At 35.8% G+C, this 19,306-nt stretch overlaps 1 protein-coding gene across 2 annotated transcripts in view; it reads left to right on the top strand.

Moving 5' to 3' along the window:
* COG3 (component of oligomeric golgi complex 3) overlaps positions 1-19,306 on the top strand; it is a 67,743-nt gene that overhangs the window by 17,570 nt on the left and 30,867 nt on the right. For both annotated transcript variants that reach the window (XM_038569575.1, XM_038569576.1), the window contains 6 exons: positions 6,890-6,933; positions 7,399-7,525; positions 8,131-8,222; positions 9,289-9,428; positions 10,876-11,036; positions 18,038-18,143. In XM_038569575.1, the coding sequence (XP_038425503.1) occupies positions 6,890-6,933; positions 7,399-7,525; positions 8,131-8,222; positions 9,289-9,428; positions 10,876-11,036; positions 18,038-18,143 (670 nt within the window). The remainder of the gene's footprint in view (positions 1-6,889; positions 6,934-7,398; positions 7,526-8,130; positions 8,223-9,288; positions 9,429-10,875; positions 11,037-18,037; positions 18,144-19,306) is intronic.

Here is a 19,306-nt window from a genome sequence, read left to right as displayed (position 1 = left end):
GTGAAGTATTTTGTTGTATTTATTCACTTATTTTAAATATTTATTTGTTTAGTTAGAGAGTGAGCAAGTAAGGAGTGGGGGGGTAGAGGGAGAGAAAAATCTCCCGCAGATTCCCCTCTGAGTACAGAGCTGGACATGGGGCTCAAACTTGTGAGGTATTTTATTCATTCATTCATTCATTCATTCATTCATTCATTCATTCATATGTTTTTAAAGATTATTTATTTATTTATTTATTTATTTATTTATTTATTTATGAGAAACACAGGAGGAGAGAGAGAGGCAAAGACACAGGCAGAGGGAGAAGCAGCCTCCATGCAGGGAGCCTGATGTGGGACTCGATCCCAGGTCTCCAGGATCACGCCCTGGGCTGAAGGCGGTGCTAAACTGCTGAGCCACCTGGGCTGCCCTAGTGAGGTATTTTAAACAGAAGAATGATTTGCTCAGATTTTCCATTTCTTTGAATTAAGGATTCACTGTGAAGAATGGATTGTGGTGAAAAGAGATTTTCAACGGGGAAGCCTGATTAACAAAGATTTTGCAGTAGTCCAAAAGTAGTCCCCTATTTTTGAGAGATAGGGGTTGATAAGTGTTGGTATATATTCTTGAGGTTGGGAACATGTGACTTCTTTACTACCCTTGTTAGCACAGTGCCTGATACATAAAGGAATGCACTGAATATTTATCTTGATTGGAATTGGAAGGTGCAGAAAGTAGATAAATGTGTTAATGTTTTCAAATATATCCATGATACAGTTGACTAGAGCTGGTACATGTATCCTTTTTCTACTTCATTGTGAAGATACTAGAAAGAGTAGTCTACCTTTGCTGCCTCTGACTCCCTGTTTCTCTCTTGAGAGTTAGTGAAGGATTTTTTTTTTAATTTAAATTTTAGTTAGCCTACAGTGCAATATTGGTTTCTGGAATAGAATTCAGTGATTCATCACTTACATACAATATGCAGTGCTCATCACAAGTGATCACAAGTGCCCTCTTTAATACCCATCACTCATCTAGCCCATTCCCCTCCCATCACCCTCAATCAACCCTCAGTTTGTTCTCTATCATTAAGAGCTTCTAACGGTGTGTTTCCCTCTCTCCTTTAGTCCTTTTCCCCTTCCTCTTATGTTCATCTGTTTTCTTTTTTAAAATCCACAGATGAGTGAGATTATATAATATTTATCTTTCTTTGACTGACTTATTTCACTTAGCATTATTTCACTCTAGTTCTATCCATGTCATTGCAAGTGGCAAGATTTAATTTCTTTTGATGGCTGAGTAATATTCCATTGTATAAATATGTGCCACATCTTCTTTATTCATTCATCAGTCGATGGACTTTGGGGCTCTCTCCATGGTTTGGATATTGCTGAATATGCTGCTATAAACATTGGGGTGCATGTATCCCTTCGAATCTGTATTTTTGTATCCTTTGGGTAAACACCCAGTAGTGCAATTGCTGGATTGTAGGGTAGTTCTCTTTTTAACTTTTTGAGGAACCTCCATACTGTTCTCTGGAGTGGCTTCACCAGTTTGCAATCCCATCACCAGTGTAAGGGGGTTCCCCTTTCTCCACATCCTTGCAAACGCCTGTTGTTTCTTGTGTTGTTCATTTTAGCTGTCCTGACAGGTGTGAGGTAGTATCTCATTGTGGTTTTGATATGTATGTCCCTGATAATGAGTGATGTGGAGCATCTTCTCATGTGTCTGTTGGCTATCTGGATGTCTTCTTTGAAAAAGTGTCTGTTTACGTCTTCTGCCCATTCCTTTATTGGATTATTTTTTTGGATGTTGTGTTTGATAAGTTCTTTATAGATTTTGGAACTAATCCTTTATCACGTACGTTGTTTGCAGAATCTTCTCTCATTCTGTAGGCTGCCTTTTGGTTTTGTTGATTGTTTTCTTTGCTGTACAGCTTTTTATCTTGATGAAGTCCCATTAGTTTATCTTTGCTTTTGTTTCCTTTGCCTCCAGAGAGTGTCTAATAGGAAGTTGCTATGGCTGAGATCAGAGAGGTTGCTGCCTGTGTTCGCATCTAGGATTTTGATGGTTTCCTGCCTCATATTTAGATCTTTGATCTATTTTGAATTTATGTTTGCGTTTGATGTAAGAGAGTGGTCCAGTTTCATTCTTCTGCATGTGGTCCAGTTTTCCCAACACCATTTGTTGAAGAGACTGTCTTTTCTTCCATTGGATATTCTTTCCTGCTTTGTCAAAGTTGACCATATAGTTGTGGGTCCACTTCTGGATTTTCTATTCCATTCCACTGATCTTTCTGTTTTTGTGCCAGTCCCATACCATCTTGATGACTATAGCTTTGTAATATAGCTTGAAATGCCTCCAGTGTTGTTTTTTAGAATTGGTTTGGCTATTTGGGGTCTTTTGTGGTTCCATACAAATTTTAGGATTGTTTTAGCTCTCTGAAGAATGCTGTTGGTATTTTGATAGGGATTGCATTAAATATATAGATTCCTTTGGGTAGTATAGACATCTTAACAATGTTTTTTTCTTCTAATCCATGAGAATGGAATGTTTTTCCATTTCTTTGTGTCTTCTTCAATTTCTTTCATAAGTGTTCTATAACACTTATAGAACAGAGTACAGATCTTTTACCGCTTTCATTAGGCTTGTTCCTAGGTATCTTACTGTTTTTGGTGCAGTTGTAAATTGGATTAATTTCTTGATTTCTTTTTCTGCTTTAGAAATGCAACAGATTTCTCCACATTGATTTTATATCCTGCAAATTTGCTGAATTCATGTTTAGCTCTAGCAAGTTTTTGGTGGAGTCTTTCGGGTTTTCTACGTAGAATGGTATGTTGTCTGCAGATAGTGAAAGTTGACTTTTTCCTTGCTGATTTGGATGCCTTTTATTTCTTTTTTTTGTCTGATTGCTGTGGCTAGGACTTCCACTACTGTGTTAAATAGTAATGGTGAGGGTGGACATCCTTGTCTTGTTCCTGACCATAGGAGAAAGGCTCTCAGTTTTTCCCTGTTGAGGATTACATTAGCAGCTGTGGGTCTTTGATATCATGGCCTTTATGATGTTGAGGTATGCTCCATCTATCCCGTCTTTGTTGAGGTTTTTATCAGGAAAGGATGCTGTATTTTGTCAAAATTTTTTTCTGCATCTATTGACAGGATCATAGGGTTCTTATCCTTTCTTTTACTAATGTGAATCATGTTGATTCATTTATGAATATTGAACCACCCCTGCAGGCCAGGAATAAATCTCACTTGGTCGTGATGAGTAGTTCTTTTCATGTACTGTTCAATTTGGTTTGCTGGTGTTTCATTAAACATTTTTACATCCATGTTCATCAGGAATATTGGCTTGTAATTCTCCTTTTTAATGGGAGATTTGCTGATTTTGGAGTCAAGGTAATGCTGGCTTCATAGAATGAGTTTGGAAGCTTTCCTTCCTTTTCTATTTTTTGGAACAGTTTGAGAAGAAAAGGTATTAGCTCTTTAAATGTCTGATAGAATTCCCCTGGGAAGCCATCTGGCCCAGGACTCTTGTTTATTAGGAGATTTTTGATTACAGATTCAATTTTTTCACTGGGTAGGGTCTGTTTTAATTTTCTACTTCTTCCTGTTTCAGTTTTGGTAGTTTGTAAGTTTCTAGGAAATTTGTCCATTTCTTCTAAGTTGTCCAGTTTGTTGGGATATAATTTTTCATAGTATTCTCTTATAATTGTATTTCTCTGGTGTTGGTTGTGATCTCTTCTTTTTCATTCATAATTTTATCTGTTTAGGTCCTTTCTCTTGATAAGTCTAGCTAGGGATTTATGAATTTTCTTAATTTATTAAGAACCAGCTCTTAGTTTCATTTATCTATTCTACTGTTTTTTTGTTTCTATATTATTTCTGCTCCACTCTTTATTACTACATTTGTGTTATTATCAATGAGTTTTTACATATTTATTAATTATTTATATGTTTGGGTGCTCCCAGGTTGGCATAAATATTTACAATTGTTAGATCTTCTTGATGGATGGAACCCTTAATTATGATATAATGCCCTTCATCTCTCGTTACAGGTTTTATTTTAAAATATAGTTTGTTGGGCAGCCCGGTGGCTCAACGGTTTAGTGCAGCCTTTGGCCCAGGGTGTGATCCTGGAGTCCCAGGATCGAGTCCCGCATCAGGCTCCCTGCATGGAGCCTGCTTCTCCCTGTGTCTCTGCCTCTCTCTCTCTGTGTCTCTCATGAATAAATAAAATCTTAAAAAAAATTATATGTATATAGTTTGTTGTGTATGGCTACTCTGGTTTTCTTTTGATGCCCATTAGCATGAAAGATGATTCTTCATTCCTTTGCTTTGAACCTGCAGGTGTCTTTAGGTCTAAAATGAGTCCCTTGTAGGCAGCATATAGATAAGTCTTGTTTGTTTGTTTGTTTTTACCCATTCTGATACCCTGTGTCTTTTGTTCAGAGCATTTAGTCCATTTACATTGAGTAATTATTGAAAGATAGGAATCTAGTGCCATTGTGTTAACCTGTAGAGTTAGTGTTTCTGTTGATGTTCTCTGGTCCTTTCTAGGGTTTGTTGCTTTTGGTCTTAGAGCCCTTAAAATTTCTTGTAGGGCTGATTTAAATAGTGGTCATGAACTCCTTTATTTTTTGTGTGGGACACTCTTTATCTCTCCTTCTATTGTGAATGACAGCCTTGCTGGATAAAGAATTCTTGCTTGCATATCTTCCTTATTCAGCATGTTGAGTATTTTCTGCCACTCTCTTCTGACCTGTCAAATTTCTGTGGACAGATCTGCTGTGAACCTGTTTTCCCTTGTAGGTTAAGGACTTTTTTATCCCTTGCTGCTTTCAGGATTCTTTCCTTGTCTGTATTTTTTTGTGAATTTGACTATAATATGCCTTTGCAATGGCCAGCTTTTGTTGAATTTAATGGAAGTTCTCTGTGCTGCTTGGATTTGGGTGTCTCTGTCCTTCTCCAGGTTAGGGAACTTTTCAGCTATAATTTGTTTGAATAAACTTTCTGCCCCTTTTTTTTCTCTCTCTTCATCTTTTGGGACTCCTATGATACTAATATTATTGCACTTTTTAATAAGTCACGAGTTTCCTAAGTCTACCTTTGTAACCCATTACCCTAACCCACCTCAGGCGTGTGACTGAGTTTCAAAACTCCACAATTTTAGGAACTCCCCTGGTGCAGACTTGTGCTGTTCCTACTGGAGAGGGTCTTGCCCCACTTTTGCCATTTGTCGATGGGCCCTAGGAAAGGTCAGATAGCTGTGCAGCTGTTTGCCGTTTATGGCAATGTAGAGCAGAAAGCTGGCACCAAGACCTCGGCTCTCAGCCGGCTTCCATGCTCCTGTGCCTGGTGCCACCCCTTCTTATGACCCAGGGGATCCTCAGACCAAGATGTTAACTCCTGGGATTTTGCCCTGCTTCGTTACCTGAGCCCCTTGAAGACAGGCACGACCCCCATGGTAGAGGACTTCTAACTAAAAGTTCAGATTTTATGCTCTGCTGCTTCTAATACTTAGTAATAGGCTCCGTAAGCAGGCTCCCTCCCTGCCTTCTCACCCATAGCTATATTTCCCCAAAGTCAACTCTCTGCACCTCTTACTTTCTTAAAAACATGATTGCTTTTCTATTTGTAGATTTGCAGTTTTTGTTCTCTCAGCTCTCTGATTTCTTGGATGTGCAGAATGACTTGATAGCTATCTAGCTGTGTTTGAGGGTGGAGATAGGCTTAGGGTCCCCCCACTCCTCCGCCATCTTGACTCCTTCCTCAGTTTTGTTGTTTTTTGAAGTAAGAGAAACTTGGACTTATTTATAGAAGATACAGGAGAAGAGTGGTTCATTGATGGTATAAGGTTTATATTGTGCCTAATTGGTTGCTTTTGCTTAGTAGTCAAGTACCAGTGGTTAAAATTTGATTAGAAAAGAAATGGTATAGATAAGTGTGATATAGCTCAGTGTGGCAAGTGGATATAAAATGATTATATAATTATCAGTGGCTTTCTTATATGCCTTTTACCAATGGTAACCAATTAATATAAGTGATGGAGTCTTATATTAGTGACAGCACAAAATACTTACCTAGAAATAACTTTAATGGAAATACAAGGATGAAGAAAATGAAAAAGCTAGACAGGAAATCACAAAAGATTGAATAAATAATAAGCCTATCTTGTTCTGGTTGAGGAAACTTAATTTTTTAAATGTCAGTTCCTCCTAATATAATTTATATGTCAGTTTCTCCAAATATAATCTTAACAAAAATTCCAGTGGAATTTCTTTTTGGATGATGCTGAAATTCATTTGGTATACTAAATTAGCAAGACTAACTATATAAGTAAATTTGAAAAATACATTGATACAGATTCAAGAATTCGTTGATGGATCATTGGAATGGAAGATTCAGGAGCTTAATACATAAGTCAGTCTTCTCAAATCAAAGAGGAAGCATTGTAGTTTCCTACATAATTTTGGGAAGTTTTGCTAAGTACGTGGGGAAAAAAGTAAGCTCTTCATTTTATAACATTAGAATACATTCTAAGTGAACTAAAGAGTTAAATGTAAAAATAAGGAGGAAAAGAAAACTAGCAGAAATTATTGGGAAAAAATTACTGAGTAAAAGATTCAGGCTATAAAAATTATATTTTCTGAATTTTAAATAGCGAAAGAAAAGCAGAAACTAGCATGTTTGCAACAGATAAGTGAGGTTGATATTTATAGTGTGTGTATATAACAAACTGAAAGAATATTATAAAATATTGTAGTTACTTTGTGATATAGGTGGTTTTTATGTTTCAGCTTTTTTGTATTTACAGATTTTCTAACATTAGCATGTTTTAGTTAAAATCAGAAAGTAAATAAAAGTATAGCTTAAACAGATGAATTTTTAGTCTATTTTTATTTTGCAGACTCTTATTGAACAAATAGAACAGCGATCTGAAAAAATACCTGAGTGAGTACCTAGAAGTTCCTGTTTCTACATTACCTTCTTCTTGACGTGCTTTTTTTCTGAATCTGTTATATTCCTAGTATTTTCTGAGAATTACTTTGCATACTATGCAAGCTTTTTCTTGTAGCACATAACTTATTTTAGGAAAAGGTTGTAGACCTAACTTTGAGTTTGCAAGACATCTCTTTTTCCCATTGCAGGATTTGCTTTTAATTTCAAAGATGTAAGATTTTTCTCTACTCTTGGGAGATAAATCTTTAAAAGAATAAAAATCATAGCTTTTGAACCACAGTTCATTATGGTTTTTTTTTTCTTTTTATACGTAATATTTCTAGTGTTTAATATCGGGCACATGAGAGGTGACCTTATTGCTTTAGAGGTTTGGAAACTTCTGAGATTTAAGATCAGATTTAATTTACATATCTGAAATCAGAAGTTTATATTCCAATCTCATTTGCTTTTTATCAGATACCAACAACTGCTAAATGACATCCATCAGTGTTACCTTGACCAGCGGGAGCTCCTTTTGGGCCCTAGTATCACTTGTACCGTAACAGAGTTAACAAGCCAGAATAATAGAGATCATTGTGCCTTGGTAAGCTTCTGCTAGTTCGGAATGATGTTAAACCTTCCTCTGAAATATTTTGATGTCCTAGAAGCTGTGTGTAGGTATAAATGTTCTGGATCCCCTGTCAAAAAGCTTAAAGGATTTTTCTTTCAGTTATGAGACATCTGGTTTAGTAATTAGCATTCAGCTCATCAAAATACTCTGATTTTAATTTATTTTTTGAAGAATGAAGATTGACAAACAACTGTTACTCCTTGAAAGATGAAGTTTCAGAGTTTGTAGATTTATCTTGACAATTTAGTTTAACTTTTGCTGCGGAAGTGCTATTTTATTTAGTGATTTTAATTCGTATATAGAAAAATACACAAAGATTCTTTTATTAAATACCCCCTCTTTAACTAGAAAAGTAATTTCATTGTCAGAAGTTTAGAAAATAAAAGAAGAAAATAAAAATGAGTCATATTCACATTATGCAATAAATGGTTAAAAATCAACCATTTTCTGTTCTTCAGTGAGTTCTTTTATGAATATATATGCACAATCTCATTGCAAATAAAAGGTTTATTTTATTCATAAATGCTGAAATCATTATGTGTCTTTAACTGAAGGTAATGTGTGTTTCTTTCCTGCAGATTCGCAGTGGCTGTGCCTTTATGGTCCATGTATGCCAGGATGAGCACCAACTTTACAATGAATTTTTCACAAAACCAACATCAAAATTAGAGTAGGTGGTACACAAACTCTAACTCTTAGTTTTAAGATTTAATTTGCTAATCACTCTCATAGCAAATTATATTATAGGAGTATTTTAACATTAACTGCAGAGTGTTTTAACTTTTGTGGATGTGTGAACAATACTATTGGATAGGACAGTGGTTATTTTAAAATAAATGTGCAATTCAAAGGCCAACATGCTTTTATAGTATTTATAATGTATCTATGGAGACAATACGGTAAAATAGTAAGAGTCCTATGTTGGGAACTAAGTCTTGGCAATCTGTCTGTTTATCTCACTAAATATAATAATTCCTTCTAGTTGAAAAATTCTGTGGTTTTAACCAATGAAAGACACTTAAAAACACAGACATTATTTATTGAATACCCTTTCCTATTTTTCCCACAAAGTGTCTTTCAATGCCTGTGTTAGTCACTTTTGGTTTCTTCATATTGGCGATGTTGACTCTTGAAAATATTCCAAGATTATGACTCTTGTAGTGAGGAAGAAACAAATATATCTTACAGTTTTGATTAGGTTGATCACTTCTGATGAAATGCTATATATGAAAGTACTATTTTAAGTTTTTCCTTTCAAATGTTCAAAATTGCCAAAAACACTTGTATGCCCAAGTGCTTTGAATTTTGTTTATCAAAATCCAAGTATTGAAGAAGTTTGAATTCATCTTTCGCAGGGAAAATGTTACATTTGATTCACAAATGATGTAGAATATAAAAGAATAGTTAAATCAACCAAAATATTTGTTATTGTATTTAAGAGGATATATATAAAGTATTGCTGAAATAAATAAGGTTGTAATGAATTGACATTTAGCTGGGGGAAGCTACTTTGGGGTGACTATTGAAGACTGCTTTTGGATTTTGAGCTCTTAAAGCACAAAAAAATCTACAGTATTATTTTCACCCTTCACTTTTCATTATATAATGTTCCCATGCACTATTTTCCAGTAGATTTTTATTTTTATTGACTGGAGGAAATCAATGTTGCCTTTTAAACTATTAGAAAACCCTGAAAAGATTACTACTTATAACCATGTTTTATTCTTTCATTTTAGTGAACTTTTGGAGAAACTCTGTGTGTCATTGTATGATGTCTTCAGGCCATTGATCATTCATGTTATTCACTTAGAGACTCTGTCGGAACTTTGTGGAATTCTTAAAAATGAGGTGCTTGAAGATCATGTACAGAACAATGGTAAATGATAATTAGAAGTGATAACCTCAAAAGTCTTAATTTTATCTGTGGTTCAGTGAATTTGAAAACTCGCTGTCCTCTACCCCACTTACCTATGTAAGTTTAATATTTTTTATAGCCTGAGTTGGTGCCTTGTCCCTTTTAAAGTCAAGATGTACCTTATTTTTTTGACTAATGGTACAAATTAAATGGGGAAAGAGTTTTAAAATCTGGACAAAATTAGTAATGAAATATGGTTAACTATTCTTCCTGGCATCTGAAATCCAGAGTGAATTGTTGGTTTTTGCTTAGACATTTTTTTTTTTAAGATTTTATTAATTATGAAAGAGAGAGAGAGGCAGAGACATAGGCAGAGGGAGAAGGAGGCTCCATGCAGGAAGCCTGATGTGGGACTCGATCCTGGAACTACAGGATCATGCCCTGAGCCAAAGGCAGACACTTAACCAATGAGCCACCCAGGTGTCCCTAGACATTTCTAATACATTCTTACCAAAATACTTAAAATCATGACTATATTGCATACTCTTCATTTAAAAACAGGAATTGTTTTAGTGTACATACATAATAATGACCTATCTTTTTTGAAATTACAGATAAGCAATTCTCTGGAAAACTCTAACCATCTGATAGATTCTTTTATATTTGATTTGCCATAGAGAACCTCATTTTCCTAATGAGATTTAAGTAACTTTAAAAAAAACTCTTCAAGTAATTATTTTACTAGCAGAAATTATTGTTCTCATTTTGATTTTCGTTAGGAGACACTATAGGTTTGTTATGCTTCCAAAGTTTCTTATTCTGCATTTAATTCATTCTAAGATGTGTATTTTCTTACATATTAATGCCTCTGAATTATATTAATTTGAATATTTATGTTATGTAATATTTTCAACACCCTGCCCTTGGAAAGTTGTTACTGAATAATTGGTTTGTTTTAATACTGATGTCATCTAAAGAATGCAGAAATTCTATATAAACTCTTATTTCATCTTAATTTTTTACTCACTTTTCTTTGTGGAAACATTAACAAGTTGTTTAATATCTGTGGAACTCCATTTAATTTTAAAATTGGAATGATAACACAACTAATAAGCTGCCCCAGCTGTCTCTCAGGATTGGTCTGAAGCTGAATGAGATAACTTTTAAAAGCACAAAACACTTTAAAATTCAGACTTTATTATTCACATTAATAATAGAAATAATATCATAGAGTTTCAGGAAGAAGATATAAGGGCAAATTTATTTCCCAGTTTTAAATTTGAGGAAATTGAAGGACATGTATTAAATTTTTCTGAGGTCATCGAGTCATAATGAAATAGAATGCAACCACAGTCCCTGAGGCCAAATTACTTCCTATTACTACTAGACACTTGAGTAATATTTTTGCTTGTTTAAAGAAAGTATTTTTCTAAATACAAAGGAATGGATGATTACATTTTCTTACCAGCTGAACAACTGGGAGCATTTGCAGCTGGAGTAAAACAGATGTTAGAAGATGTCCAAGAGCGCCTCGTCTACAGAACTCATATCTACATTCAGACAGACATCACAGGGTACAAACCTGCTCCTGGAGATCTGGCTTATCCTGACAAGTTGGTGATGATGGAGGTAGGGTTCCCTTATTTCCTCTTGATCTCTCCCTTGGCTGCACACACCTTTTGGTATTAGTGAAAATAGGTTTTTTCTTTTTAATTCTCATTCAGGGTATAAAATCAAGATAACTTGTCCTAAAATCACAGGAAATGAAATTTTAAAAAATTGAATAAAAGATTTATTAGGTTGTTTTTCCTTCAAGTTGTATTTTTTAACTCAGTTCCCTCCCCTTTTTGGGAAATACATGTTCTCAATTTTTTAAAAGATTTATTATGTACTTTAGTGCATGCATGAGCATGGGGAGGGGCAGAGAGAGAGGGAGAGGGAACGGGAGAATTTCAGGCAGCTTCCTTCCCGAGAGTGGAGCCTGATCCCATGACCCTGAGATCACAATCTGAGCTGAAATCAAGAGTTGGATACTTAACCCCCTGAGCCACCCAGGTGCCCCGCTTTCTCAATTTTTAAATTGAATTTGTGCTCCCTGTGATTCCTCTTTTTTTTAATAAATGGCATAGAAGAAGATTGATAACATAGGAGCCACCATAGTTGATTTTCATATAACCATATGTCATGCTGTCTCATAAAAACCCTGTAGGCCATCTCTTCAAAATTCTGCAGTACCAATGTCTAGTTTATGGTGTGAAGAGTTACCTCACTGATCATTTGTCTCACTGATTCAGCTACACATGAATCTTTATTTTCTTTGAGTGCTAGACAGAGTTTAAATAATGCTGAGGATATTAGTGCTAAAACAGAATTAGAACCTAGAAATGTTTTTTTTAAGTAGGTTCCATGCCCATTGTGGAACCCAGCATGAGACTTGAACTCACAACCCTGAGATCAAGACCTGAGCTGAGATCAAGAGTCAGATACTTAACCAATAACCAACTAAGTCACTCATGCGCCCCAGAACCTAGAACTTTTTTAATAGAAGTTTCAAATATGAGCAAAAAGTAGAGAGAATAATATAATTAACTCTTACACATCATTACCCCAGCTTCCACATGGCCAGTCTTAGTTCACTTAGACCTCCATTACTCCTCTTCCCTACCATTAGTTACATTGGAGCAAATTTCTAACATTTTATTAATAAATATTTCAGTAGGTGACTTTAAAAGGTAAGGGCACATTTTATTTTTTGCAATGAAGTCTTTTTTTTCCAGTTTTATTGAAAGGAATTGACATATATCAGCAAATTTAAGGCATAGACTATGATGATTTGATTTACATACTTTGTAAAATAATGACCACAATAGGGTATCCCTGGGTGGCGCAGTGGTTTGGCGCCTGCCTTTGGCCCAGGGCGCGATCCTGGAGTCCTGGGATCGAGTCCGGCATGGAGCCTGCTTTTCCCTCTGCCTGTGTCTCTGTCTCTCTGTCTATCATAAATAAATAAATAAATAAAATCTTAAAAAAAAAATAATGACCACAATAGGTTTAGTTAACATCAGTCATCTCATGTGGATAACAATACAAAGAAAAGAAATTTCTCTTTGTGATAAGCTCTTAGGGTCTACCTCTGAACAACTTTCCTATCTATACACAGTATTATTGTTAACTATGGTCATCATGTTGTAAGTTACATTTATAGTATTTATCTTATAACTGAAAATTTGCACTTTTTAAAACAATTTTTTAGATTTCACATGTGAGATCATACAGTATTTGTCTTTCTCTGACTTACTTCACTTAGCATAATGTTTTCAGGGTCTATCCATGTTGTTGCAAATTGTTGAATTTCGTTATTTTTTTTAATGGCCGAGTGATATTCCACTATCTCTATAGACCACAACTTCTTTATCCATTCATTCATTGGTAGACACTTAGGTTGTTTCCATGTCTTAGCTATTGTGAGTAATGCTGGCAGTTAACATGGGGGTGCAGATACCCTTTTGAATTAGTGTTTTCATTTCCTTTGGATATATTCCCAGAAGTGGAATTGCTGGGTCATATGGTAGTTCTATTTTTAATTTTTTGAAGATCCTGCATACTGTTCTCCAGAGTGGCTGCATCAATTTACAGTTCTGCCAGTAGAGAACAAGGGTTCCCTTTTCTCCATATCCTTACCAATACTTTTTCTTTTTATCTCTTGTCTTTTTGATAATTGCCATTCTAACAGGCTTGAGATGGTATCTCATTGTGGTTTTAATTTGCATTTCCCTGATGATTATTGATATCGAGCATCTTTTCATTCCCTGTTGGTCATTTGTATATCCTCTTTGGAAAAATGTTGATTCAAGTCCTTCATCCATTTTTAATTGGGTTGTTTGGTTTTTATGCTGTTGAGTTGTATGAGTCTTTATTAACTCTTGATCAGATAGATGGCTTACAAATGTTTTTTCCCATTCTGTAAGTCATGTTTTTGCTTTGTTGATGGTTTCTTTTGCTGTGCAGAAGCTTTTTAGTTTGATGCAGTCCTACCTGTTTATTTTGCTGAGCACACTTTTCATTTTAATACAACTGTGACATAGTTATCACAGCTAAAAACGTTATTGTAGTTCCTTAATATCATTGAATATTCAGTTGAATCTGGAATTTTTTCAGATTTAGTAGTTGTTAGTGTTTTGTCCCACTTACTTTATCTCTTTGTATGTTTTATTACTGAACCATTTGAAAGTAAATTATAGACATTGTGATACTTCACTTCTGAATACTTCAGTTCTTACTGTCCTAAGAATAAAAATATTTTTCACATAATCACATGCATGTATATTTTTTTACATATATATAAATTAACATGAATTCAACAATATTGTTTATATGCAGTACATATTCAAATGTGCCCAGTTGTCCTTCAAATATCTTGAAAATAGGATAAAAAAATTTAATAGGTGGAATCCAGTCAAGGTTACCGTTTCTCCCTGTCTTTTTGTTTTGTTTTGTTTTTTTGTTTTTATGACATTGGCTTTTTTTAAAGAGACTGAGCTGGCTTTATTGTAGAATGTGCCACATTCTGGATTTGTCTTATTGTTTTCCTCATATTTAGATTCAGATTAAACTTTTGTCTTTAAAACAATTTTTTTTGCTAGAATACTACACAGCTGATGTGTACTTACCTCATGACATCAAAGGCATATAATGTCAGGAAGTCCTACAAGTGGTTAAGGTAGTAATTGCTAACTTTCTTCATTATAAAAGTCCATTATCAAAAACAAAACAAAACAAAAGTCCATTATCCCCTTTGTAATTAGTGAGTAATGATGAAATGATACTTTGGGATTATGTGGGGTTTATGTTCCCCAGCATCTTTTTACCTGGTGGTTATTGGAACCATTAATGATCTGTGCCTTAACTAGTTATTATGTTAGGAGTAGCAAAATAGCAATTTTCTTATCTGCCATTTCTTCTGCATTTATTAGTTGGCATTCTACTGTAAAGAATTAATTTCTTTTTCTTGCTCCCTTTTTCCTACCTCTGACCCTTCTAGACTAGTGGAGTTTTTTTTTTTTTTTTTTAAGTTTTATTTATTTATTTTTTAATTTTATTTATTTATGATAGTCACACAGAGAGAGAGAGAGAGGCAGAGACACAGGCAGAGGGAGAAGCAGGCTCCATGCACCAGGAGCCTGACGTGGGATTCGATCCTGGGTCTCCAGGATCGCGCCCTGGGCCAAAGGCAGGCGCCAAACCGCTGCGCCACCCAGGGATCCCGACTAGTGGAGTTTTTAAAAAATTCATTATAATCTATTGCCATTTTTCTTTTTGAAGCTCAGAATTGTTCCAGATTTGACCAGTGGAAGATGGCTTCTTTGTCCCTTAGGCAGCTTTAGATGGCTTCTTTGTCCTTTTGACATGTTCCTGTAATTTTTGAGGACTTCTTCCTTTTTTATAAACAGTTTTATTGAATTATAGTTTATAAACCCCAAATTCACCCACTTAGAGTTTATAATTTAGTGGTTTATAATATATTCATGGATAGGTGGAACCATCACCATACTCAGTTTTAGACCATTTTCACCATCTCAGAAAGCAACCCTGTACCTTTAGCTGTCAGCCTTCTAGTCTGAGGCAGACACTGATTTCTGCCTATAGATTGCTCTATTTTAAACATTTCATATGAATAGAATTATGTAATATATGGTCTTTTTGTGATGTCTTTCACTTAGCATGTCTTCACAGTTCATCTATGTTATAGCATGTATTAGTACTTTTTTCCTTTTTAATGGCTGGATAATATTCCATTGTATGATTGTAATAGATGTATCACATTTTGTTTATCCATTTGTCCACTGATGGACACTTGGGTTGCTTCTGCCTGTTGGGTGTTATAAATAATATTGGTTCAAACATTCACATACACATTTTTGTGTGGACATGGGTTTTCATTTCTGTTGTGTATATGCCTAGGAGTGGAATTGCTATGTTTTAGTAACTATCTGTTTAATCAGAATAGCTAGATTGTTTTCCAGAGTGGCTGTACTAGTTTACATTCCTACCAGCAGTGTATGAGGGTTCTGATTTCTCCACCATTTTCTTTTTTAAAGGTTTTATTTATTTAGTTTAAGAGAGAGTGTGTGCAAGCAGAGGGAGGGGGAGAGATAGAATCCTTAAGCAAACTCCCCAGTGAGTATGAAGCCTGATGTAGGCTCAGTCCCCTGACTCTGAGATCATGATTTGAGCCCAAATCAAGAGTTGAATGCTATCACTTGCCATGAGGGAAATACAAATCAAAACCACAATGAGATACCATCTCATACCAGTGAGAATGGTGAAAATTAACAAGACAGGAAACAACAAATGTTGGAGAGGATGTAAGAAAGGGAAACCCTCTTGCACTGTTGGTGGGAATGTGAACTGGTGCAGCCACTCTGGAAAACTGTGTGGAGGTTCCTCAAAGTGTTAAAAATAGAACTGCCCTATGACCTAGCAATTGCACTGCTGGGGATTTACCCCAAAGATACAGATGCAGTGAAACAGCAGGATACCTGCACCCCAATGTTTCTAGCAGCAATGTCCACAATAGCCAAACTGTAGAAGGAGCCTCGGTGTCCATGGAAAGATGAATGGATAAAGAAGTTATGGTCTATGTATACAATGGAATATTACTCAGCCATTAGAAACGACAAATATCCATCATTTGCTTCAACGTGGATGGAACTGGAGGATATGATGCTGAGTGAAGTAAGTCAATCGGAAAAGGACAAACATTATATGGTCTCATTCATTTGGGGAATATAAAAAATAGTGAAAAGGAATAAAGGGGAAAGGAGAGAAAATGAGTGGGAAATATCAGTGAGGGTGACGGAACATGAGAGACTCCTAACTCTGGGAAACGAACAGGGGTGGTGGAAAGGGAGGTGGGCGGGTGGTTGGGGTGACTGGGTGACAAGCATTTGATGGGACGAGCACTGGGTGTTATCCTATATGTTGGCAAATTGAACTCCAATAAAAAATATACAAAATAGGGGATCCCTGGGTGGCTCAGCGGTTTAGCGCCTGCCTTTGGCCCAGGGCGCGATCCTGGAGTCCCAGGATCGAGTCCCACGTCGGGCTCCCGGCATGGAGCCTGCTTCTCCCTCCTCCTGTGTTGTGTCTCTGCCTCTCTCTCTCTCTCTCTCTCTCTCTCATGAATAAATAAATAAATAAATCTTAAAAAAATGTATATATATACAAAATAAATAAATAATCACAAAAAAAGAGTTGTAATAATTGTGTTGTTTTAAAGCTAACAGGCTTGAAATATATCAGGCTATTTAGTTTATTGCCCTTGCCTATTATAAGGATTTTCTCAACTTTCATCCCTTCTCCTGACTTCTATTTACATTTATATTTTGGATAATTAATTATTTGCATAGTACTTCTTGTTAATGATACATAAAATCAGCCTTACAGGAATCAGATATATGATAGGTAGGACATATAGTTTTGAGGCTGTTTGTTTATTACCCAGCTTTTATTACTCTGCAGGCTTATAGTCAGGCTCATAGTAGGAATATTGCTAATAATTCCAAGGAAAGGTAGATAATCCCTTTGCAGGAGTTACTTGGTTTTGAAGGCCACAAAGTAGGTATGATGAAGACTAGCTCTGTTTCTCAGTCCAGTCTGGGGAATTGTATTCTCATTCCTTCTTCCCCTTCTTTCTTTGTCTTCTTTATGAATTTCAGCTTTATATTTTAGATAGAATGCCTGTTTTAATAGTTCTGATAGGATGTTAGGTGATGAAGCTTACTAGAAGTCGCCCTCCCACTGTAACTTAGTGATATATTTAGTATGTTTACTTAGTCATCACATGACCAGTATCCTAATGCTTTCTTGTGTGGACCTTTTGGTTTAAGGATACCACTTTTCAGTAAATATGCTTGCTTTGTTTTTCTTTTGGTGTGGGGCAGGGGCATAAGGTGATCCTGCTGTGACACCTGTGTACCATTTAGGGCTTGGCTGTACTTTCTGGTTTCTGCATGCAGAGAGGACTGGCTCGAGCCATATGGAGTCTGTCTCCCAAACGGTTTTCTGGCCATTCCTTTTGGTAGTAGCTATGTGTTTGTTAGTTCTTCATTTCTGTATATTTCTACCTTTATAAAGCTATAAATATGAATAAGTGAGATTTTCATTACTAAGTAGTTAGTGACGTGTGTCTATTTGATGTTATTCTTTAGACAGTGAAGAAGGGTTTCAAAAATAGCATACTGTAGCTATTCTCACATAAAGAGAAAGCCAGTTGTTTAGATTGGCCAGTTAATTGATAAAAGTACTTCTGATTCAGAATATATCCTATCCAATCTTAAACTTTGTTTCTAAACATAAAGTTGAAAATTAGCTTCCTATATACTAACCTGTGTATTTCACCCTTCAGCAGATACCTGGTAATGGTTCTGAAATTAGTGGTATATTTATGGGAATAGAGACACTATACTGATTTAATTTTTTCATTTCCATAGGTTGTTTTGCTGTGGTTCTCTTCATTAGTCCATTTATTTATTAACTAGTTTTTTTTAACTTTATTGAAAAAACATGTTCATATTGCCAAACACAGCTGAAAGCTACACTTTAATATTTCTTCTGATTTCTTTATATAGCAAATTGCAAGGAGTTTAAAAGATGAGCAGAAGAAGGTACCTTCAGAAGCTTCATTTTCAGATGTTCGGTTAGAGGAAACGGAGTCTAATAATCTAACAAAATCTGGTATGTTATGGTGTTCAACTCTTTTATTCATTTGTTTAAACTTTTATTGAGGACTTGTCATGTTCTAGGCATGATAAACAGTTTTCTGCCTTTGAGGAGCCCACACTTGGGTGGGGGGAGATTGATAAGCCACAGGTATAATTGAGTGGTAACATGCTAAAGATATGTACAGTGCACTCTTGGGCCATAGTAGAAGGGCATCAGAATTATGAAGGGAGATGAGGTTTGAGTGCAGGAAGGTGAGTTTGGTGAGAGATGTGGTATCTGAAAGCTGTACTGTATAAAGAAAAGAACGAGAGGACCAGGTGAAGTAAGGTTGTTTAAGATAGAATAGCCTGGAGGAGGATGTAGGAATGGAAGACCGTGGTGGTTTTGGGGAAGTCAAATGGTTTTGGCATGCTTGGGCATAGGTTGGTTGTAGGGAAGAGCAGATAAAACAGGCCAGGTAGGTGTCCGTGATAGTCTCATGGACTTTGGACTTCCTGCTAATATAGTGTATTGGCAAATTCCAGATTTGCATCTTATAAATATATTGAGTACCTGGGACTGGGATAAGATACTGATAAAAATATATGGGATAGTTTGGACTAGGGTGCATGTTATGAAAGAAACAAAATTGTCCAAGAAGCATCCTGAGTATTTATGAATTATGTAGACCACAAGCTAGATGGGAAGCAGGGTTATTCTTTCTGCTCTCCTTCTCACTGTAAGGGAGACACTGAAGCTCACCTCCTCATGGAGCTGAGACTGACTGGGAGTTGGGGTAGTGAGAATGGGAGGCTTTAAAGAGCCCCAATTGTCTCAAAATCCCCAGGTTTAGGGCATCTTCAGTTATTGTGTGTTATTCTATGAATAGTTGTGATACCTCAAAGCCAGACTGCCAAGCGGCTTGGATAGTCCCTCTTTGGCGAAGCCATTTTATCACACTTGCCTCATAGAAAGAGAGACTCATTGGGGGTTAAAATTTCCTCCTTTGAAATAGAACCTGTGCCGTATCTTAGTATACCTTTTGATCCTAGTATACACCTGGGACCTAGTAAACCTCTGCAAGAGTAGTTGGAGAGATTAGAGTACATTTCTGTCTTACAGACCCTGGTCTTGTACATCTTCCCTTTCCCCAGTTAATTCTATTCTTTTACCCATGCCTGGCCTTGATATAAATA

The sequence above is a fragment of the Canis lupus genome, chromosome 22 (assembly GCF_011100685.1).
Source record: "Canis lupus familiaris isolate Mischka breed German Shepherd chromosome 22, alternate assembly UU_Cfam_GSD_1.0, whole genome shotgun sequence".
Classification (NCBI taxonomy): domain Eukaryota; kingdom Metazoa; phylum Chordata; class Mammalia; order Carnivora; family Canidae; genus Canis; species Canis lupus.
The sequence above is the reverse complement of the archived record's forward strand: the minus strand, read 5'-3'. Positions and strand labels throughout refer to the sequence as shown.